This window comes from Copadichromis virginalis, linkage group LG17 (assembly GCF_057382275.1).
Source record: "Copadichromis virginalis isolate Kocher_CV1m ecotype Utaka linkage group LG17, C_Virginalis_male_GT1.1, whole genome shotgun sequence".
In the NCBI taxonomy this organism is placed as follows: domain Eukaryota; kingdom Metazoa; phylum Chordata; class Actinopteri; order Cichliformes; family Cichlidae; genus Copadichromis; species Copadichromis virginalis.
This window is the reverse complement of record NC_140634.1, coordinates 2,680,212-2,704,152: the sequence shown is the minus strand read 5'-3', so window position 1 is coordinate 2,704,152 and position 23,941 is coordinate 2,680,212. Positions and strand designations below refer to the sequence as shown.

Genomic DNA, 23,941 nt, shown 5'->3' with positions numbered 1-23,941 from the left:
GCTGGGATGCACCTGAGTGGTGCTTTCAATTGTTAACTTCAGTATTTACTTCCTCTGTGTATCTCTTAAAAGCTTACTCCCTCAAAAATGCACAAAGAAGTCCTACTATTCCCCAAAAGTTGACTCTGTTCATGTGGACGTAGCGTTTGTAGTGTTCGTCACTTGGATGAAGTCTCTTTAAAGAGAGGAGTTTCTTCCCAGCATTGTCAAATGCTTGCTTGGCATTGGTAGAGGGGTAATATTGTATAGTCTGTATTTTCCAATATAAAGCACCCAGAGCAAACTGCTGTGGTGATTTTTACAATCAATGCAAAAGACTATTGTGTTGATCCATTTGCAAAAGCACAAATTGAGTAAATTCAGGACGACTCATTGTGGCAAGTATTCTGTAAAGATCATAACAGAAGCACAATGTGTAGTCCCCCCCAAAGGAGCAGGACTTCTACAACTTATGAGAATTTGTAGAACAAAAGCATTGAAGCAAAAGCAGAATGAAAAATGAATCGAAACATCCCAAAAGTATCGTTTTGTTGATGTTCCCTAAACCCTGCTTGTCACTGACGACTCTTATGCAGCTACAGAAAGCATGAATTCGGTTGTGGTTCTTACTGATGTCAAAAGTGTTTTAGTGTTATTAGTTTAGTTCTTTAACTTAACTGAAATTTTATTTTTTTTTTTGAGTAATCCACAAAAAAAAATAAATAAATAAAAACTGAGCAATTCCAAAGACTAAATTCTTTATAGCTGGACTAACTGCACTATTTCAGCAGGTTATTTAACAACACACCAGAAATGTTGGTTTAGTAACGGTAAAGAGTAACGATAGTAAAGAAAAAACTCCGATGCTACTGCGTGAACATCCATGGTTTTCTTAAATCAGTTTCAAAAAACCTCACAAAAACAAATCCAACATGACTAAAAGCTCCTCCTCTCCCACTTTACATTACATATGTAACATTACAGTCGATCTACAAGACCTCTGATCTCGTTTCCATTCACAGTCTATGTACAACGCAGGCAGACAGAAAGGGACTCTTCTTGCCCAGAGAGAAAGAGGCTCTTAGAGTACATACAAAAACACTCCGACGCAGTTTTATTGTTTTCTTTTTTACACTTTCGCTGAGAGACAAACACAAAACACAACTGACTTAGTTACAAATTAAAGCACTGCACTGTACAAAATATTTTGTGAATTGTGCTGGTCAAGAACATTTATATTTATAATGCAGATCTTTTCCTCAAGTATACACAGAGACACCGTCACACACTCACAGGCGGTGGACCTGTCCCAGTGAAAGCATTATTCCAGTGGGGGTCTGAAGCAGTGCAGCAAATCAGCAGTTATTGTGATTTGAAACCAGCCCCTGCTACTCCATCCAGGTCTACTGAAACTCTGGTTCTGGTGGGATCTGTTCAGATATGGTTGGATGTAGACTGACATCGTTCAGATTGAACTGAAGTACACTTCAGCTCAGAGCAGCGTTTCTCTTCTTTGACCCCTCTCCTGATTCTGCAGCCCATCTGTTTCTTCAGTGCTCTGAAAACACAAGATGAAACTCGGCTCAGGATTGAGCGACGCGTTTAAAACTGCATCCTTCTCCCTCTGCTACGACAAAACCCACAAGATTTGTAAACTGAATGACTTATTTTCTACTGTTTTTGCTTGTTAAATTCGTTGGAGGCTTTTGATAAGAGATTGCTAAAATAGCCCACTGTCAGTGCCGTGTCCTGATGCTGTGTGTGGAAAAGCTCAGGGCTCTAGAGCGACCTAGTTTCAATCCCCAGCTGTGGCGAGTGTGGAAAGACCATGGCCGCCAACACTGCAATTGTGACTGGTGCTAACACATTTTGAACTAACACGCTGAATCTCGGCTTCACACAACTGAACTCACAAGGCGGCAAACACATTAGCCCTCTCCTTCCCTTCTCACTGGGTGTGAATGGAGCCCTCTAGTGGTCCGCCCCTCTGCAAACACCCAGTAGGGTCTCTTACTACAGGGAGTGCAGAATTATTAGGCAAGTTGTATTTTTGAGGAATAATGTTATTATTGAACAACAACCATGTTCTCAATGAACCCAAAAAACTCATTAATATCAAAGCTGAATGTTTGTGGAAGTAGTTTTTAGTCTGTTTTTAGTTTGAGCTATTTTAGGGGGATATCTGTGTGTGCAGGTGACTATTACTGTGCATAATTATTAGGCAACTTAACAAAAAACAAATATATACCCATTTCAATGATTTATTTTTACCAGTGAAACCAATATAACATCTCCACATTCACAAATATACATTTCTGACATTCAAAAACAAAACAAAAACAAATCAGCGACCAATATAGCCACCTTTCTTTGCAAGGACACTCAAAAGCCTGCCATCCATGGATTCTGTCAGTGTTTTGATCTGTTCACCATCAACATTGCGTGCAGCAGCAACCACAGCCTCCCACACTGTTCAGAGAGGTGTACTGTTTTCCCTCCTTGTAAATCTCACATTTGATGATGGACCACAGGTTCTCAATGGGGTTCAGATCAGGTGAACAAGGAGGCCATGTCATTAGTTTTTCTTCTTTTATACCCTTTCTTGCAGCCACGCTGTGGAGTACTTGGACGCGTGTGATGGAGCATTGTCCTGCATGAAAATCATGTTTTTCTTGAAGGATGCAGACTTCTTCCTGTACCACTGCTTGAAGAAGGTGTCTTCCAGAAACTGGCAGTAGGACTGGGAGTTGAGCTTGACTCCATCCTCAACCCGAAAAGGCCCCACAAGCTCATCTTTGATGATACCAGCCCAAACCAGTACTCCACCTCCACCTTGCTGGCGTCTGAGTGGGACTGGAGCTCTCTGCCCTTTACCAATCCAGCCACGGGCCCATCCATCTGGCCCATCAAGACTCACTCTCATTTCATCAGTCCATAAAACCTTAGAAAAACCAGTCTTGAGATATTTCTTGGCCCAGTCTTGACGTTTCAGCTTGTGTGTCTTGTTCAGTGGTGGTCGTCTTTCAGCCTTTCTTACCTTGGCCATGTCTCTGAGTATTGCACACCTTGTGCTTTTGGGCACTCCAGTGATGTTGCAGCTCTGAAATATGGCCAAACTGGTGGCAAGTGGCATCTTGGCAGCTGCACGCTTGACTTTTCTCAGTTCATGGGCAGTTATTTTGCACCTTGGTTTTTCCACACGCTTCTTGCGACCCTGTTGACTATTTTGAATGAAACGCTTGATTGTTCGATGATCACGCTTCAGAAGCTTTGCAATTTTGAGACTGCTGCATCCCTCTGCAAGATATCTCACTATTTTTGACTTTTCTGAGCCTGTCAAGTCCTTCTTTTGACCCATTTTGCCAAAGGAAAGGACGTTGCCTAATAATTATGCACACCTGATATAGGGTGTTGATGTCATTAGACCACACCCCTTCTCATTACAGAGATGCACATCACCTAATATGCTTAATTGGTAGTAGGCTTTCGAGCCTATACAGCTTGGAGTAAGACAACATGCATGAAGAGGATGATGTGGACAAAATACTCATTTGCCTAATAATTCTGCACTCCCTGTAGTCCAGGACCGTGGGCTTAAGCAAACGGCCAGAACAGCTGAACAGCTGAACCGGACCCCTGGATGCGGTAACGCATGCACCGAGTCAATTACAATTTTTTCAGCATGTTTCTTCCCGTCTTTCTAACTTCTCTCCTCATGTCGTCTCTCACCATTGGCCCTTAGTTGCAGTGCTCCTCCTCTGCTGTGAGATGCTGTAGATCTCCTGAAGCTGTTTTTTCTGGTCATCGCTGAGCGCAGCCGTCAAACAATGGTACCATGCTGGATCAGTACTCTGGACCCCTACAGACACAGACAAACACACAGCACAGCTCTAGTGTCACGGTGGTTTCATGCATCATCATCGTTTTATTTGTATAGCACTTTACGAACACACCAGGCAGACCAAAGTGCTGAACAACACCGATCAAAACAACAACCAAATTAAAAATACCATCAAATCATTACGTACAATAAAATAAATAAGAAGGTGTCAGTTTCCTACAGAGTTAAAAGCCAGGGAATAAAAATAGGTTTTCAATCTGGACTTAAAGACCTGCACTGATGACGCTTGTCTAATTTGGAGGGGAAGGTTATTCCAGAGCATCAGAGCCGCAATTGAAAACGCTCGGTCTCCTCTGCATTTCAGCCGCGACTTAGCGACCGACAGCAGCAGCTGCTCAGCTGAACGGAGCGAGCGAGGAGGAACATGCGGCTTCAGCAAGTCAGAGAAGTAGACAGGAGCCAGACCATTTAAAGATTTAAAAACCAATAAAAGGACCTTAAAACGAACCCTAAAATCAATGGGAAGCCAATGCAAGGAAGCCAGAACCGGAGTGATGTGATCGAATTTCCTACTACCGGTTAAAAATCGCGCCGCCGCATTTTGCACTAACTGCAGCCGTGACAAGGTGCCCGACCCGACCCCTTTTAAAAGGGAATTACAATAGTCCAGACGTGAGCTGATAAAAGCACGAATAAGAGTTTCCAAATTGGGTTTGGAAAGGAAAGGCTTAACCTTCGACAGGCGTCTGAGGTGATAAAAAGCTGATTTCACCACCCCATTTACATGACCTTCAAAAGTAAGCGCAGAATCAAGTTTAACACCAAGATTAGTGACTGAACTTTTCAGATGAGAGGTCAAATCACCAAAATCAACATCTGGGGTATCAGTAGAGCGATGTGGGCGACCATTAAAATTCAAAAAATTATTTGCCATCCATAATTTAATATCGCTAAGACAGTCAAGCAGTGATTGACATGGGGAGGTATCCAAATGACTAAAAGGTAAGTAAAGCTGACAGTCATCGGCATACAAATGAAATGACACTCCGTGTTTACGAAAAATCGCACCAAGGGGGAGTAAATACAGCGAGAAAAGTAATGGCCCAAGGATAGGTCCCTGGGGCACACCCCAAAGCAGAGGGGCCACAGAGGAAGCGGCCAGCCCCAGCTTGACACAAAAACTACTTTCGGAAAGATATGATTTTATCCATGTCAATGCCAAATCAGAAATTCCCACACAGTGGTGTAAGCAGGAGATCAGCAGGTCGTGGTCCACTGTGTCAAATGCAGCTGTCATGTCCAATAACACAAGCACAGCATATTTACCAGGATCAGTAGCAACAAGAATGTCATTCATAACTTTAACAAGAGCTGTCTCTGTGCTGTGAAAGGGCTTAAAACCAGATTGGAAGACAGTTGCGAGTCATTCAAATAATCCAACAGCTGGGTATGTACAATCCTCTCCAAGATCTTGCTTAAAAGGGGAAGCTTGGAGGTTTAAAATTTGACATAATAGAACTATCAAGGCCAGGTTTCTTAAGTAAGGGGTGTATGACTGCATGTTTAAACCCACTAGGAACTTGACCGGTTAACAGACTAGTATTGATAATTTTCAGGATATAAGATCCAATGATGGGAAATACTTTTTGGAGAAAGCGGGGAGTAACAACATCGTTCGGGGAGCCACAGGGCTTAGCATGTAGCACCAACTCCTCTAAATCACGCAGAGAAATCGGTGCAAAAGCAGAGAATAGGCTTGAGCAAGGAGCATACATGGCCGGCTCAACAATAGGTGGGATCAGAGGCCTCAGGCTAGCAATCTTGTCCACAAGGTAATAAACTTATTGCACATAGCCTCAGAGGACGGCAACAGGTCATAACCCTCCAAGTTAAGTACAGAATTTATAGTATTGTATAAAACACGAGGGTTATGAGAGTTGGCCGAAATAAGTTGAGAAAAGTAGGAGTGTTTATCAGCCTTAACTGCCCTCTGATAAGTTTTCCAACTAATCTTTAGGGCTTCCAGGGAGACATGCAATCTATCTTTTTGCAGGCGTTATATGCTGCTATAAATGGGTTATACTGCTTTACAAAAAAGTTACTGAGAATCACATTTTTGTCAAGGACGGTCCCATCTGTGTTTATCCTGTTTCGTTACCAAACTATGTGGAAAAATAACAGCATAAATACAGCAGAGCAATGAACTGATCCCACTGCAATGTTTTTGTATGTGATATTAAAAAGTTTCAACTTCAACGAATCCAATCAGAGCAAGAATGTAAACATGCAGTTGCAATAGGCTGGTTTCTGAAGGTTACGATAATGTCTTGTATTTGTCACAGTGAGTGAACAAATAAATATTTAAGTAAAGAATAAAATGGTATAAAAGGAGAGGCAGTGGGCCTCAAACTGTAGTGCACCACAGTCACTGCAAGCAGGGCGTGGACGAGTAGGGGAATGAAAGTGAGACAACTAAGAAGCATCACCCACCTCCAAGTCAACAATATTCTCTAACAGCAGCACAAAAACTACACACAGATGGTTTGAAGAAGGGGCCACGCTGTTGACCCTTTCTCGAAACTTCCTAGATCTTGGTTGCACCTGAATGAGCCCGGTCCATGAAGCACCATGCTGCTTCCTAAAGGACCCGAAGATCTGCTCCCAGTGTCCCGGAAACAAACAGTAAGGTTCTCTCTAACACGTGAATGATGACCTACTGAGCAGGGCAGACGTGAAGAACTGATACTCGTCCTCTCCATTGTCGTAGTCCAGAGGCGTGCTGTACTCCTCCAGAGGCGTTCCCTCAAAACCATCGTCATCCCAATAGTCATCTTCATCGTCGTCATCATCATCGCCTCCTTGGCCTGCTGGCATGCTGGACTGCTGCTGCATGGTGTTACAATTCTCATTCACCTCATCTTCATCACTAGGAATCTCCTCTGCCGTAAACAAACACAGCCATTTAGAGTGAGGTACCAGGATTTAAAGAGAGATTATTTTCAGCGTACAGTTTGATTTGGGGACTGGCTCACAAACTAGTGCTGGCCCAGAAGAGGGGAGTCACTATAGGTGGGTCGTGGTCAACAGACCAACTGCTTATGGTTCTGACACCAAAGCAACTTTGTGAACAGGATCTTCCCAAGAGTTTTCCTATGTGAAAGAATACCACAGCATCTTTTTGTAAGGGTGTAATGTAACCTTTAGTCTGTAGCTATTACAAAATTACAAGCTAGGCCGGTAGGAAACCTGGTAGCACAGTGCAGTCTAATGAGACATTGTACTAGTTGCTGCTGAAATCTCTAAAGAAGCTGACAGTTATAGTCAGCTCAGTCTTTTATGTATTTCCACACAATCAGGATTATTTTTTATTTTTTGGTAACATTGGATCTTTAGCTTTGAAGTGGTTAAATATGGAGCCCTGCAAGGGACAGTGGAGAAAAAAAAACACATGAAGATCATGTCGAGTTACTCTTGCAAGATCTCGTAAAATAGGTCACATCCTTTGCAGGTCACATTTGAAGGCCAAGTTGCTATCCTTTGTGGCCCAACCTATCCCAGAATTCATAGCGTGGCCCAGCCAATTCCAGTTTCCAAAAGTGGCAGCAGCTTCTTAGTTTTAATGTTTCTCTTTCTGGGTCACAAAATAAACTTTTAACATATTTTCAGCCGTGAATGTAGCTGTGTAAACTTCAAATATCTGCTCAGTTTATCAAGACATCACATATTTGCAAAAGTGCTCCGACGTTTTCGGAGACGTCTGTTACCCACCAGCTCGAAGCTGACCGGGAGGTCGCGGCCCACAAGAGCCAGGGGGAACACCGCACTCCCGGCACACCGTGCCTCGACCTCCCGCTCAGCTTCCGTTAACAGCTGTGCTGGTTTTCATTTGACAAATGATTTCAATATTTTAGAACTTACTAATAAAAACAAACAGCAAAATACCTAACATTTAAATATTTAAATAATACCCCAGGTTATTCAGAACGCTCACTGAACACATGCAGTCACTGCCTGCATTTTAAAACTGACCACACAGCTGGCTACAACTAAATAAGAAACACATTTTAAATACATTAAATGTTAAAATGTGCACCGGTCAAGTTAACATTCATGATAACCGTTTCCTTCGTTGTTGTTGAACCGTGAGCTTTACTGACCTCTTGAAAAACTACTTCAGCTGTTAGTGAGGGGAGGAGCTGTTTGTCTGACTGCTGTGTGCAGCTGTGTGCAGCTGGAGGGGCAAAGACGGCACAGTTGATATCGATATTGTTGCAAATGAGTATCTGAATTCAATATTAATTTTTAGCATCAATTTTTTTGACAACCCAGTTAAGAGAAAACTAATACACTCGAATCAAAATATTTACATGTCCGAGTAAAAGAATGACGCCTCAATCACAACAATAACAGCAAATACATTTATGAGTGTGACCCACCAGAGGTAGAGAAGGTTTAAGGACCCAATTCCTTTATTTTTAACCGAAGCAAAGTAGAGCAGAGAGTGAGAAACATAGTGCAGCTAATTTACACTCAGCGCTGGTGAGTTCAGTGGCTAATTTGACTGACTCTTTCTTCTGTTGTTGGTGCCAACCTCCTGCTTTCTGCTCTATTCTCACCATTCTGGTCTTCGTCTTGAGCCCCTGCACGGGCAAGCAGCTCTGGTTTGTTGATTAGGCGGGAGGCATTAATGTGCTTGAGGCCCAGGAAAAGGAGGAGAATGGAGGGGACAATCTGGGCAGCCACTGCATCCAGCACTGCTGGCCGGCTAGGAAGCTCGATTAGCACACTCAGTCCGATGATGCACATCTTACGGTCATGGAGTCTGTAGAGTGAATCAGAACAAGGCAGTTTCTGAGTGTTCACACAAATGAAACTGTCATCTGTTAATTAAAAGAATTAATGAAAGAACACCTGTTGGTATGTGGGTGCCCATTACAGAGCTGGAGTTACAGTGATGCTAGACTGGAAGTAGGTGGAAAACAGTCTGGCTTTGCTCAAAGCTCAGAAAAACAGATCCAAACAGTTCTAAATCTATGACACGGTGTCTCTATGGTTCAGTGATCAACATTTCTCACTGATTAGCTGTCGAATTTATTTAATTTGTGTTTAAAATGAAAACATAAATCTTCCTGATATAGAGCCACAGGAAAACTACTTCTTTCTCCAACTCGTCAAACCGTCTGGACTTTCTTGTTATTGCTGCAGGATCTTTACATCACAATATAAATAAATATATAAAGCAATAAAACTGAATTAAACTGTCCCTCCCTTCATAGCAATCACAGCTTCACTCAAAAACTTCACAACATGAAATTTTTAAAATCACAAGAGAACATTGATCCAGAATTTCTCTACCCTAACTCAGTAGTTAGCATCAAAGGACTCTCTTTGCTGCCTTACCCCAAGAAGAATTCAGTGTCATTCATCCACTGGTTGATGAAGTGTGTGGTTATGGGCTGCGGGTTGTGTGGAAAGTGCATGTTGTCCATCGTATGGATGAGCAGGGCTGGATTGTAGTAGAGAGCAGCAATGGCAACCTGGAGACACATTGTCCTCAGCTCACTGGATTTCACCCCCCGCATCAAACGCTCAAGCACTGCCTCCACGAAAAGAGGGATGCACTGTAGAAACAAAAGAGCAGAAAACATTGCACTGTTTCCTCAGAATGTCAGCAACATGTGGTTTGAAGCACAGTGTGCTTGAAACATGCAGGTGAACAAACTGGCATGACTCTGGCTTCCCAGCTTTGGGCATAATTACACCGACAGAGAGAAACACTTAGCGACACTTCAGTGTTCTGGCTGCAGGACGTTAGAAATAAAGGAAACGGTGCTGGCTGTGTGATAAGTGGAAAATAAAGGTACAGAGCTGCACCTGACCTGGTCAATGCCTCTGCCTTTGCACTGCAGGATGATAACCTCCAACAGTTTGGCTGCATGACACTCTGCATCCTCGCCCGAATCCATGGACAATACCTTAAACAAAAAGGCTTACTGGTCACAATGCAGCAACAACATTGGAAAAAAGCTGCATGTTTGTTCCTGATGATATTTCTGTGAACCACAGTTCAACACATCTGGAGCCAGACCTTTTTGCACATGCTGTAGATGACCTCTAAGTGCTTCGGACTGGACAGAAGCATGTCCGTGTCCACAGTAACGTAGTTGTGCAAAAGCGGCATCATATCTGTGACATAAACACAATTCATACTTTGAACTCCAACAGTGTTTTCATATAAGCTTTACCCAACATGTTTTATTATTATTAAGTTAATAGTCATTTATGTTTCATATTCTTGGAACTATGTGACACAACCTCTGTGTATTCACACAAAAATCATTTGAATCATCTGCAGCTGTCTGGGGTTTTCACAGACGTGTAAAAACTCCAACACAGCAGTCAAACTTACAAAACACAAATGTGTATTTCTTTAATAAATATGGTAATAGGCTGATGTGTCACTGTCTTAATGTGGCTACATGTCACTTTTTTTGTTGTTACCAATTTGTGGTTTCACAGCTATTGTGATAACAAAAAACTGTTTTATGATTAATATTTTAAACGTGTGAAATATGTGCTTGTTTCTGCCTCTCAGGGGAGATAATTTCCTCTATTTCCTGTTGGACACAGTAAACTGAATTTCTGGGCAGCTGCAGACGGTTAATTAGGTTAAATAACACGTTTAGAAGGAACTTAAGCAGACGTATTTTATATAATTTGAAAATTTATGGACAAAACAACACAAATACAACTTCTGCACGTATCTAGGAGGAAAATACCACATACAGTCAAGAGTTAGTGGAGATGAAACTGGGTGTAGGACATACCTGTGAAGTAATCAAAGCAGTCATGCTGGAAGACCTCATACAGGACGCCTAACAGCTGCCACATCTGGGGGGAGATGGTCTGACAGGTAAGGCCAAACGCCAGTGACAGGATCTCCTCATAGAATTCTGCAGTGGTTAAAGAATGACAATGATATTCTGCCACATCGTTGAGATACAAGAGAAAGACAATCCAACACCACTAACAGGAAACAGAGTCATCTCGGTGCTGTTTACAGACCACTCAGCATGAACATGCAATCTCTACACATATTTCCATTAAATGCAGGAGATAAAACGTGACACCAGTGTATGAGACTGCTTCCCTTTGAGTAGACATGGAAAAATAATCTAGAGATCACTGTGGCTCTTGATAAAGATAGCAAGGAATGTATTTACTTGAAATAACAAAATTAATTCATTAACAAAATTTGGAACACTTGCAATATCTAGGACGAGGGAAAAGTGTGAAAATGTGGAGGACGACAGAATTTGAAAAGGGAGGCCCCGCCCCCCGCCAAAAAACAAAACAAAACACACTCTTTGGACTGCCCGTGCACACACACCTGCCATACCTATGATGGGTTTCTGCAAGACCAGGCCAATCACCTGCAAACAGATCCCCTCTAGCTGCTGTGTGATCTGAGAGATGAAAAGAAATAATGCGTCAAATATTACATTCACCACTGTCCCAAATTCAAATACTTCTTGCTGTGTGCGCCTCAGACCTCTTTGTGGTCTTCCATTACGGTGAGGATGGTGTCAATTGTACTGAGGATACCAAGAGCCATGACAGTCTTATCTTCGTTCTCCTCGTACTCCTCACTCTGTAGAACTCTTGTGAAGATCTCTGCCTGCCGAACACACACAGTGGTGTTTCCCATCACTTCACTGACCTTGATTCATTTTGTGGACATCCACATTAATCTTAACTCTTACCTTGCCCTGATGTTTTTCACGAGTTTTACCCCAGATCACAGCTAAACTTAAAATAAAACTAACTTAACCTAAAAGTAGCTTCATCTGTGTCTTACTCAGGAGAAGAAAAACACACACACACACACACACACACACACACACACACACACACACACACACACACACACACACACACACACACACACACACACACACCTGGATGCTGCATGCTTCCTTAATACCTGATTAAGCTACAAAATAAGTCTGTGTTGTCGTCCTACCAGGTTCTGTGTCATGTCTACAGCGATGACGGCCACTTCCTGGTTGTACTCGCAGATCATTTTCTGAATGACGTTGGTCAGGTCATCGTTCTCCGTTTCTCTGACCACATGCAGAAGCTCCTGCATGACTTGCCGAATGTAAGGCCTGATGTACAGCTTGGCTTTATAATGAGAAAAGATTGAGTGAGAAAATGAGACTAAATCTGTGTATGGGAGATGATCATATTTGCACTTATCAGTGTTTATGTTCTACCAATATTCATAAGTGCTTCTACTACTACAATGACAACCAGTCTCTAATCCCTACTTAAAGGAATACCCATGTCTCCTTTCTTACACACACATTATTTTTAAATAGAAGCTTGGGCCTGTGATGGGAAAGAAAATAAAACCAAACTTGAAAAACGAGAGAAAAAAAAATCTGAAAAATCGAAGCCAATATCACGTTACTTTTCAAAGTTATTATAACTTCCTGCTAATACCTCCCTCAAAACATTCATTTTCACAACCCTGTGATGGGACTGATTCTGATTTCAGTCAAGCTGGTAAGGTGCATTGTACAAATGTCAGCTTTAACACACAGGAGTGAATCAGCTGTCCTCCACAGACCTTGTTCCTGGTTGCTGACCAGCGTCTGCAGAGCGATGGCAGCCTCCACCTTGACAGGCATCTCTTTGTCATCTATCAGATCCTGTTTGACCAACTCCACAGCATTCCTCAGCACCAGCTCGTCATGGAAACGCAGCGGACTGAAGGAGTGCAACACCCAGCAGGACTAACAAAGGAGAGTATCCCAAGTTTGTACAGCATCCATACAATTTCCACCTTGGTCAAATTTGTAAAAGCAGTACAGCACTAGTCCACATCAGCTTCTAGTGCAGCTTGTAAATAATGTAAATAATTCCTCAAAAAAAGGTCATCTTTAAGTTTCATTTAATGAATATATGCCCTACCAGTGGTTATTGCATACTTTTCATTAGTTTCAATAGCCACTGGAATACATGATTCAAATAAACTGGAATTATTCCAGTTTAGGTCCTAAACCTAAATGATGAGTTTGTACACGCAGTTCAATTTAATATAGAACTCAAATACCTTAACTGGACATAATATGGGTTTTTTAGTTTTATGAAATAAACACAGGGTGAAAATTATACATACAGGATTAAACTGCACCCACATTATTCATTCAGTGGTGACACATTATTAGCCATCATGACACTCTTACACTACTCTACCAAGGAGGGAGGAAGGTTCACTCACCCTGGCACGCAGGTAACCCAAAGGAGAGTTAAGCAAGGGGAAGACGTAGTTCTGAAGCATCAGCTCCATTTGCTCCCTGTACAGCCGCTTCTGTAGGACCAGACATGCAGAAATGCAGCAAATCTTGAAGCTGATTACTTGATAAAAGTGCTCGTTAGAGTTCCTGTGCTTGTCTCTGTGTACCTTTAGTAAGAGCTCAGCCAGAGCTCCGATGCAGTGCAGCGCTCCATCCGTCCTGCAAGGATCAGCAGAGGGCTCCATCAGGATACGATGGCAGAACTCCATCATTTGAGGCAGGACCTGTAAAATGAATACAGGACATCCTGCAGATTACATTTACAAGATCTGTGTGCAGAAACTAAAGCTTGTGGCTTGTGGTAATAAAAATAAAATACACTGGCAGGAAAAGAGAAAGAGCCCTTTTTTCATGTGGTGGAATAAACTATAATATAATATCAATATCCCTGGGCAAAGGGCTAGTTGCCACATACTGTGTACAAGCACTCTGGTTCCTGTGGATGTGCGCTATCATGCCCCCCCCCGCTCACCTCTTTCCTCTTGCGTGCAGCTTTACACAGCAGGCTCTGGGCAGCAGTGACTGGGAGAGCATGGTCATCATAGAGGTCTAGATACAAAGATGGATACTCTCAAAAATAACATATTCCCAGACATGACATGCACTCACCTTCACCACTCAATGTTATAGCAATGGCCAAAAATGACTTTCTCTCAGTTTCACTTTTAGGGTTTTGGGTTTCTTTGGTAGGCAAACTCCAAACTCAGATATGCTGTTGTTGCCTTTGCAATCTGCAGATTACAGACACATGGGGACCCCCTGTTCCTGTGCAGAGCAGTAGGGGAACCACAGCAACACTAAGCAGAGACTCCAGAGTGTGCACAAGTAATTCAAGACTAAAACTCTAGTATCATTACAACCCTAATACCAGGATACTTGAACACTTACTGAACTTCATACGGATATACTCATATGGATCCTCTTGCCATAGTTTCTCGTCCTCGTCTTTGTAGCACATAAGAGGAAAGATGACCTCCTGGCATATGGTCTACATGAAACAAAATCTTCATAATATTAATGAGATTAAAGATGATTCAAGAGGGAGAAATAAGACTGGCTTTATTAAAATAAATAGACAATAAAAATGACCAGAGTGGAAAAAGTAGGGCAGAAATTTGTAACTATGTGAATGATTAAATGATGAAATCACAGACAGAACAACTTTCAGTCAGCATCCATTCGTTACTCTTTAATAAAGTCAACTTTGAACTGAGTCCGAAGGACTCCTCTCTAAAGTTCCTGACATTTTTGGTGGAATAGTACCTTTAAGTATTTGGTGAAACTAAATTCAGATCGCTCTAAACTGAATAAGAGGGTCTGGTCCGATCAGGAACAGGCAAAGATCATATTCCTTCATGCATGTCCTACCTGCATGTGCGGCTTCATCTGTTTCCAGGTCAGTGAGTGAGACAGACCCTGGTTGAGGTAGTTGAGGCACTGCTGTAGGACCTGAGGAGTAACATACTGCTTCTGTCGGTACTGGTCCACCACCTTCAGCAAGACCTGGATGGATAACACACCGCACAGGATGAATAACCACCGTCGCTCATAGGATTAGTTGCAACAAACTGTTAGTCTTGATGTTTGCTCAATACTCCAGGTAAGCAAATCCCCAAAAGTTGATTCTGTTCATCTGAAAACAACAACACTGCAGATGTCGAAGCAGAGCAACTGCGGACAAACGTTTCAGCCTGTCCCAGCAATGCAGAGCCGGCAGCATCACCAGCATGACTTGGTAAAGACAGCAACAGGCAGACTCATCTGGCTTGGTCAGTGTAAAATACGCTGCTGCGATCTTCACACCCCCGTTCTCTGTTGGGGGGTGGGGGGCTGAGGGGAGGAGTTGGCGTCTGGGATGCTCCCTGCTGCTGCAGGACCGGGGGTGGTCTGCTTGTCTCCACCCCAGAGCAGAGGGCAACATCTCCTGGCTCTGGGGGCAGACTGCCTCTCTGGGAACATCTCAGGACCCCCCATCTGTGGGGACCCCCCACCACACTCCCTGCTGGTGGCTGATGCTCTCAGCCGCCGGCGCATTGGTGGTTCTCGGCGTCCGGGGCTGGGCGCTCGTGGCTCAGTCGGGCTGTGAAGCCAAACTTTCATGTGCTCTATTTTCAAACTCGTTATCTCAGGAATTTCCAACCTCTCTCTTAATGTTTTCCAAAAACACCATGGCAAGGAAGTTATCTTCCGCCTGTTCAAGGTTCAAGGTTCTGTTTTGTAATACCAGGGATTCTCATATTTTCCCGTCTCTCTTGGGCAGTCATCCAAGTCTCCAGCTCCCTCTGAAGTTCAAGCAAGTCCAGCAGAGCGGTTCTTCACTTTTCCCTCCGAAAATATCCTTCAGACATTTCAGGTAGAGTCTGTAGAGTCTTTACTTGCACAGAATTCTTCACTAATAAAAGTTTCTCAGCTCCCAGTCATGTTGTTAGCGTTGGACTCTCCGGTTGTTACGACCATCCTTTAATCTAGGAGATGTTCTTTTGTCTGCCTTTAGGCACAGCATAAACGCCTTATGAATATCACATAACCTTGAATTTGGAATGCACCTAATATAAAATAGCATTTTCAAGTAGATATTGAAGAGCTCTTGAGTTAACCTGTTGCTGTCATGCTGAGGAACAAAGCCAATTAGCACGTAAAACAACAAGAGTGCATGTTTACTGACTGTAACGCACAAATACCACAAAGATACGTATCAACTACAGAATCTACACTAAAGATCAAAGTCAGAGTGTTATTTACCGGACATTCCCTATAACTCAAACAGACTCAGTGACACATATTCACCTGCTGGATCCCCACTGCATATGTCTTCAGGAAAAAATCTGCAAACTCGTAGTACTCTTTTGTCACGTTTCCTGGGCTTCCATATCTGTGATTCACATCAGAAATACAGGAATGCTGAAAAGGTCTTTCTGCCAAACCCAAATCTGCTCGGTAATGATTTAACAGCATTTCTGGACTCACCGTTCAAACAGTCGCGTGATGATGCGCAACGCCCACTTTTTACACTTCCACCACGCCAGCTCAGGACGGTCATCCTCATCCACCTCCAGTGTCTCCTAACAAACACACTGTATGGTCAGCACTAGGTCCTCGTGAAGAACACATTCATTAGAATTTTAATCCGTGCGTCTAGAAATAGTATAGAAACCTTTATTTACGGGGTTTTTAACTACACTGTGGAGCACTTGTGTCAGTGGAAAAACGTTTCTGCACTGATGATGCCGTTTTGTGCCACTCAGCTCTCACAATAACTGAATGTCTCAGCAGAAGTAAGCTTCTAACAGTTCAGGCTCACGTGTGTAATTGTAAGATTGTGTAATATGAAACCAAATGAATGTGGTTTGTTTGGACTTAATTAAAAAAAAAGTTCATTATAGACTTTTTTTTATTAAAACAAATGTTCAGCACAAAACGTTTGCTGGTTTCTCTGTGTCTGTGTGACTCTCCCACAGTCCACAAGCATCCATGCTGGGCTGATTGGTAATGCGAGGCAGATAAAGGGCTGAAAGCGCATAGAATAAGCATGCTAGTACTTTAATGATCATTCTGTGACTAGAATTAAAGTGCAATACACAAGTTTTGAAAATAAAATCCCAAACCTTAAAAGGATTTACCATGTAAAAGTTGATTCTGTTCATCTGGAAATTTGCATATTAATGATCCGTAATGTGAAAATGATCAAGAAACTGGGAGGTCAGCTCATAAACTGACCTCACAGCCTATTGTTCACTAGTGGTCCTGGTTTCAGTCATTATGCAAATGTACTGTTTATAAGATTGGGGAAACCTGCAGTCAGAGACTGAAGACGTCACTTGGACGAGTGACCACTGAAAACGCTACGTGCAGATGAACAGAGTCAACTTTTTGGGATTTCCTTATCTAGATGATTGAGAATGCATCAAGACGTCACATACTGTTGGATTTGTTAAATCACATTGTGTCTATATGATTCGGGATCTTACAGCTGGGATGTCTCGGTCCATTATGGCTCGGAGTATTTCCATCCACTGAGTCATCACTGTGTTGTTGATCAGCTGGAGAGGCAGCGAATACTGCAAGAAAGAAGAAGTACGTTCTTACTCCTTTCCATTACGACCACCTGTCTACTTTCTGAAAGCATCTCTGAGCCTTTCCTTAATACATAAGTCACATCAGCGGACGACGACAGTTAATCTGAATAAACAGCAACTGCTGCTGTTTGTACCAGTGTAGTGGAGTTTAGGGCACATTGAAAAGTGTGTAATTAGGAATAAAAAGGTGCAGGACTGTAGTCCCTCTCACCCTCTTAGCATTCAGTCTGGCCACAGTCACATTCTGTAAGCTCAGCATAAGACAACTGAAGGAAACATATCAATTTAGAGCTACATGTGTCAACAACTACAACTACATGTTTTGACATGAGACATTTCAAAGTTTCAGTGTCTGGCTTTTTAGCACATGAAAACATCTGAAAAAAAGCTCACACACGTGCACACACACGTGCACACACATGTGCACACACACGTGCACACACCTGTACAAGAGCATGGAAGATCTTCAGGATCTGTTTCTGAATGAGGACTGAAAAGATTGTGGCATCAACCAGAAGCTGGCTGATGAGTTGTTGAATCCTGGGCAGGAAGATCTGCATGGCTGCAAGCAACGGCTCCCTCTCATCTGCTTTCCTGTACCTGAAGCACACACATGCGTGATACTTACTAAATGATCTCAGTTCAAATCAGAACGTGCTTCAGGTTGTACACGTCATTCTCCTTCAGCTGTTAGACTGAAGCAGAGAGTGCCTTATCTGCTTCTGTCTCTATAATGCCTTGCTGGTCTGAGAGAATTTCTTTAAATGACATTACACTGTAATATGGAAGCCCGCCACTAAAAAAACACCCAAACAAAAAAAAGACAAATATCCATAACTCGAAATTTCGACTTATATTTCTCCAAATTTCGAGTTAATAACTAAAAATTTCGAGTTAGCTCTGCCAATCAGTAATCTACGTGAATGAGGTCACTTTCTTGTTACCCGGAAGCATATGGCGCAGAGCAACGCGCACTCAAAACTGGCGCTTTTGCAAGTACGTCTGCTGATAGTAACACCATGTGATTCAGCCAATAACACAAGGATTTCATCATTTTTGAAGCCAGGCTGAAAGCACTCAGCAATCTGTGCATTCATGACTGGATGTAATACAGCTTAGCTGTAGCATTTGTGCCTGAGGGCTTCAGCTTCCGGGTGACAAGGAAAAGACGTCACAGTTAATAACTCGAAATTTCGAGTTATGGATCCTTTTTTTTAGTGGCAGAAACGGGCTTCCATACTGTAATGTTATATTTTCTGGCACAAAGATGTAAACTGTAACTAGCTGCACATTTTTACTAATTGTAAAATAATTAATACAGTGGAACCCCGACTTACGAAATTAATTCGTTCCAGAGGGTCTTTCGTGAATCAATTTTTCTTAAGGCAAAGCACCTTTTTCCATCGCCTTTTGAGTGAGGCGATGCTGGCTGAAGACGAAGGAGGAGGTTGAAGAAAGCATGCGTATGCATGCATACATATGTACGTATACATGTACATAACATTATGGAATTTTATTTAATTTTTTAATATTTTCTGTTTTATCTACTTCGTTACGCGGGCATTTTGCCGTACCACAGGCCTTCGTAACGTGAATTCTTCATTAAATGGGGTCTTCATAAGCCGGGCTTCCACTAGATTTATAATGCACCTCAAATGAAGCGATTTAGTTGGTTGCTAGCTTTGCTACAGATAAGGACAAAAATGACTAGCCCCACTGTGACATTTAAAGTTTCAATGTTCTGAAAGTGTTTTTAAAACAGAACAAGCCTTGGTTTGCATTAGTCATTTCCAGAGATCTCAATGCTAAAGACACAGCCTGTATGTTGGGGAGAGGAAAAACACAGATTAATCCCAAATTTCATCATCAAAATTAGACAACAGAAATCATATTTCTATTGGTTATCTCTTGCAAACATCCAGGAAAAGCATCCGAGTTCTGGAAAGCCTTCAAAACGTACCTACATCACTTCCTTCGGGAATCAGTTTGGAATGCTTTCACGCTGGGAATTTGCTTTATATACTCGTTGTCTAACAACACAGTTTTATATGTTCTCCACCAAATATTCAGAACTGTAAAAACTAATTTGCGTTTACCTCGATAAACCACACGATGGTCTACAGTAAACTGTCCCTCCTTCGCCTCAGTGCTGATATGATCACTGCTCCTGTAACTTGGATTTTTAATGTAACACGTGTTACAGGCAAATACGCAGATGACAAGCCTGAAAATCCACAGTCTGCTTTCGACAAATTTCAGAAATCTTTTTCTACATCAATATTTATGAGGTCACCAAAAAGTATCCAGCCTACAGTCCATATTCAGATCCTTCATGGCCGTCAGATTAAAACTGCTGATTCTTATAAAACTTCAGCTTCATGCCAGATGAACTTTAAAAAAGTCATGTGGTCCCCAACCCCCGGGCCACGGTCCGGTACTGGTCTGTGAGTCGTTCGGTACCGGGCCGCGAGAGGCTCTGGTGTGAAATTTATGGTTTTCGGGGTTTTTATCGTTAACTCAGCTTCCCTGGGTCTTTTCCTGTGTTGTAGTCATGTGTCTTATTTTGAAAGAAATAGTTACATGTTACCATAGTGACCAGGGAGCATTAAGGGGCAGAGAGGAGGATGTTACTCTCCATGTTGTTTCAGGATTTCAGCATTTCAGGAGGACGCTGCTAATAAAGTTACACAGTGAATTCATCTTTATTATTATATTTACAAAATACCAGTTTTTGTCTCGGTCGTAGGATTTTATTTTGTCGTATTTATCCGCGACACCTTAAAGGCCACAGCGTGAAAACATTGCCTGACATTAAACTGGTCCGTGGCTCAAAAAAGGATGGGGGCCGCTGGCCTAAGACTCAATTTTTCTTTTGCACACATATCACTCTTAAAAAGGGGCCCTGACCTCAATTTCACTATCTTTTCAAATAAAGGATTTCAGATGTAATAAAAAATAATAATAACCCGTTCTGCTCTCCAGACGTGATTGGTGGGTGGGCTGAACATGAACAGGTTACTTACTCGTATGTTTTGACCAGCTGGTAGAGAGCCAGCAGGGTTCCATACCAGCTGCCGCTGTTTGGAGACTGCAGGTACATATTGATCTTGTCCACAATGGCAGTCCAGCGGCCGGGGAAGTCATGCTTGATGATGGCTCGCAAACACATGGTCAACTGGGCACTACAGAAAAAAGAAAACAATATGTGGCGTCACTATCATGTCGTGGGCACTATTCAAAGGGCTTTTAATGGTTGAAATAGGTTAAGATCTAAGAGAAGGGGAAAAGCTGTCCTGAGTGAGCAGGTGTATGCACATGTGCATGTACCGTATGGACTCTGGACAGCGGATGATACCCTCCAAGATCTGATCTCTGATCTGCTGCCGGTCGTTCTCATGGATGTTGAAGGGAAAGACAACCTCCCCGACAGATGGTTCCCTGTCCTGCCAGTACTGACTCACCATGTTCTTCAGGTAGATTGCAGCTACACACACCGAGACAATCAGACCATCATCACACAGGTCATATAGCTAATGTAGTTTCACACTGTTCATTTATTTATGTGCTTCTACAAATCACAAAGACTCCATTTAAAACACTGGTCTGTTGATCCATCCATCCATCCATTCACTTCCGCTTATCCTTTTCAGGGTCGCGGGGGGCGCTGGAGCCTATCCCAGCTGTCATAGGGCAAGAGGCGGAGGTACACCCTGGACAGGTCGCCAGTCTGTCGCAGGGCCAACACACAGGGCCTGTTGATATCTAATATTTTCTTAAGGCTGAGAAACCACACGTGCAGATCCAAATCTTTAACCTTTCAAGTTTGGTGTAAAACCCCGACACACTCCGACACACTTCTGCTACTCCAAATACTTACTAGTGAAGTGCTTCCCAAATGGGAGGCCATGGCAGCTAGTTTTAGACATACTCATACAACAGTCTCTCTCAGCAGGTCAGTGCTATTTTTCTAACTACTAAATAATGATGGAAACAGAGTGACCAAAACCAGTTAGCATCTTACCTGCTTGGCGAACAGGAAACTCTACCTGCTCCGACACAATGATCTGAAGCAGGGTAGGGGCGAAATTAATGATCTTGTAGGACTGAAACACAGACAGATGGACAGCTTCAAAATTTCGTATGTATTCAAAACAATATTAAAACATTTTTAAACCCAAAGTTTTTGGAAATGAAATGTAAGATGCCAAAGCTGCAGCTCTTAAAAATGGCCTCTGAAGCATTCACCAGTGTGTAACTGTGTGACCGGTAAAGGCACTTAAACTGCAAAGACAAAGGATAAAGAGGAAAGTGTGAGTGAATGAGTGAAAATAACACTGATATGAAAATTCTACCTGTTTTGCTGACTGCAGCCTGCGCATGCAAAGACTGTGCTGTGCAGGTCTATGTGCATTAGTGGTGTGATTCTCTTTTATTGGCCCACTCATGCAGCTGCAGCACCCCACAGACACTGCAGGCCATCAGTACTTATTGTCGCGTCACTTCATCACAGTATATACAGTCTAACTGTTTTTATAATTTGGCGCCATCTAACATTTCTGTCTTGAACAGTGCGAGATTGATTATTATTATTATTTTATTACCATTTGTACTTCTGTCAAAGTCCATTCATGGTCCACTCGCAAGAGAATATTGGATCCTAGACAGATGTTTTCTAGAGGATTGCAATTCTCAGCTGTTGGTCAGTGAATGTATTCTGGCCTTTGTAAACTTTCCAATCCCACATCAAACCTTCTGTTGTTCTCCACCTCCTCTCCGGCCAGCTCCCCCTTTCCAAGATTTGGAGTTAAATACTTTTTGTCTTACTCAGTCTTCTGCATCCTGAAGTACATCTTATGCCTGCCATGAATTCATCCAGGAAGATGTCAAAGTTGTGACATCGAAGACTTATCACAGTTATTTCTTTTGAAATTGCAGACAAATTAAAATGAAACTTCAACAAACACACCAACCTTTTCTGTATAGCTTTGCAAACTAACAGTGCAATAGATCCGTTTCCGAGAAAGAAAAACAACACAAAGTAATGTGCGATCTCAGAGATGGAGAAAGAAAAAGAGGACAGAAGAAGATACGATGATTTCTTTTCCTTTAAAAAAACGAGGATTGCCCAGCAGGTGATAGTTGATAAACGGGGGGTTTAGAGCTTCGATGTAAAGCTTATATAATCACACAATGCATGTGTAATTAAATAAGGAGTTATTACACAGTGTGAATGCCCACAGCTCAAACCCATTTAAGATTTACCAATTCAAGTTTCAGTCATGATGCAGCCAGCGTTAAAATAACACAGCATAAACATTAGTGGGTTTCTGCATCATTCTGGGTAACTCAGCAAAGCTCTCAATCGCCAAATATTGCGATCCTTTTTATTATTCGGCCATTGAAGGCAGGAGCAACAACAGAGGACTGGAGGAAGTCCTGAACTCCAGTGCTGACATGAGAAAGTTTGGGAAGCCCCGCTGCTGACCGTCAGCTCGTGATGGCTGTCAGAACTGCCTGCTATTGTTCTCCAGGGCAGCTGCCGCAGTGACTGTCGGGGTACCGGTTAGACTAAATGCTGATCTTAGGCCTAATATATGCATCTGAACGTTAACCAGGTAAAGCCGAGCGCAAGCCCCAAAACACGGTCCGCCATCCTCCACAAACACCAGCAGCCCTCCTCGGCTCGAACGAAAAAAGAAAACAAGCAAACCAAAAACTATTTAGCTCACCCACCTGATTGAGTTCATTTTCTGCCGCTATCCTCAGGTTGGGGTCGATGGTTCCCTTCAGAGCCTGGATTATACGGTTGGGATCCATGTGTGTTTAGTTCCACGGTTCCGTTTCTATTTTTATTCTCACATTCATGAAACTAACAGAAGCTAACGTTTCTGCACCCAAAATTCGTGCCTTTTGCATCCAGTGTGGCCTAAACACGAAAAGGCTTCCGGTAGTAAAAAACACAACGTCCGGTCAGAGCATTCAAAATAAAAGGCTTGTTATCGGACACATGTTCAGCATTTTGTTTAAAGGAGCGGAGGCGAGTTTCTGTTAAAGACACGTCGGTGTTCTTTCTGCTAATGTCCCGACACCTTTACAGCGCTCACATCAGTGCTGCAGGCAACGACCTGTCAATATTGGCTCGAGTTCTTTTTTTAGGCGGTTGACATTCAACATTTTATTGTATTACCGCCACCTGCTGGGCTGGAGTGTGAATACGTGACTCCAAAATGCAATATTTCTGCAAGGAATGGGAAGTTCCTATAACCCGCGATTATTCCCTTTTCCTGCCGTTATGCTCATTTAAATGAGCACACAGTTACACACAGTTACACACCGTTTGTATCTATAATTTCAGTCTCTCAAAGAAAATCCACACATGTGGAGAAACAGCACAAATAAGTAAGTAAAATTAATACATAAGTAACTAAACACGTAAATGAATGACATTGTACATTAGATGTGAAAGAAAATAAATATTAGTATTAATAATATAATAATAATATAATATATTTATCACGCAATTCAATAATTAATTTGTTTAATAAATAATAAATAAATTTCAGCATGTTGAAGAAGTTCTGAATATGGAAGCAAAGCAACACAAAAATATGAGGATCTGAATAAACAAGAGTCATGACAGACTTTTGTGCAGCTTTGTAAATGTATGTTAGAGAGAGACGCAG

General features: G+C 42.3%; 1 protein-coding gene across 3 annotated transcripts; it reads right to left on the bottom strand.

Annotated features, from left to right (window-relative positions):
• Positions 1 to 1,070: 1,070 nt before the first annotated feature.
• ipo8 (importin 8) lies at positions 1,071 to 23,391 on the bottom strand. Of its 3 annotated transcripts, none has more exons than XM_085436251.1 (25): positions 22,992 to 23,391; positions 21,280 to 21,361; positions 20,586 to 20,742; positions 20,282 to 20,440; positions 17,702 to 17,858; positions 17,151 to 17,240; positions 16,150 to 16,244; positions 15,970 to 16,054; positions 14,551 to 14,685; positions 14,071 to 14,170; positions 13,655 to 13,731; positions 13,290 to 13,406; positions 13,107 to 13,196; positions 12,453 to 12,618; positions 11,844 to 12,004; positions 11,373 to 11,498; positions 11,211 to 11,286; positions 10,648 to 10,773; positions 9,909 to 10,006; positions 9,700 to 9,795; positions 9,221 to 9,441; positions 8,437 to 8,642; positions 6,538 to 6,759; positions 3,709 to 3,838; positions 1,071 to 1,537 (listed from the first exon to the last, which is right to left on the bottom strand). In XM_085436251.1, coding segments are annotated over exons 1-25 (3,057 nt in total). In that variant the 5' UTR covers positions 23,076 to 23,391; the 3' UTR covers positions 1,071 to 1,536. The 3 variants fall into 3 exon arrangements, with proteins under 3 accessions (XP_085292377.1, XP_085292378.1, XP_085292376.1); XM_085436252.1 differs by having other exon boundaries at positions 11,220 to 11,286; XM_085436250.1 differs by lacking the exon at positions 1,071 to 1,537 and having other exon boundaries at positions 3,705 to 3,838.
• Between the last annotated feature and the right edge of the window lie 550 nt (positions 23,392 to 23,941).

Bases quoted from the DNA above. Each gene is read 5' to 3' on its own strand.
- ipo8 (XM_085436250.1), bottom strand. From the start codon at position 23,075: ATGGATCCCAACCGTATAATCCAGGCTCTGAAGGGAACCATCGACCCC. The intron at 11,499-11,843 runs GTAGGACGACAA...TGTGTTCGGCAG, and splicing joins TAGACATGACACAGAACCTG to GCAGAGATCTTCACAAGAGT. The intron at 9,442-9,699 runs GTCAGGTGCAGC...TTGTTTCTACAG, and splicing joins AAGGCAGAGGCATTGACCAG to TGCATCCCTCTTTTCGTGGA.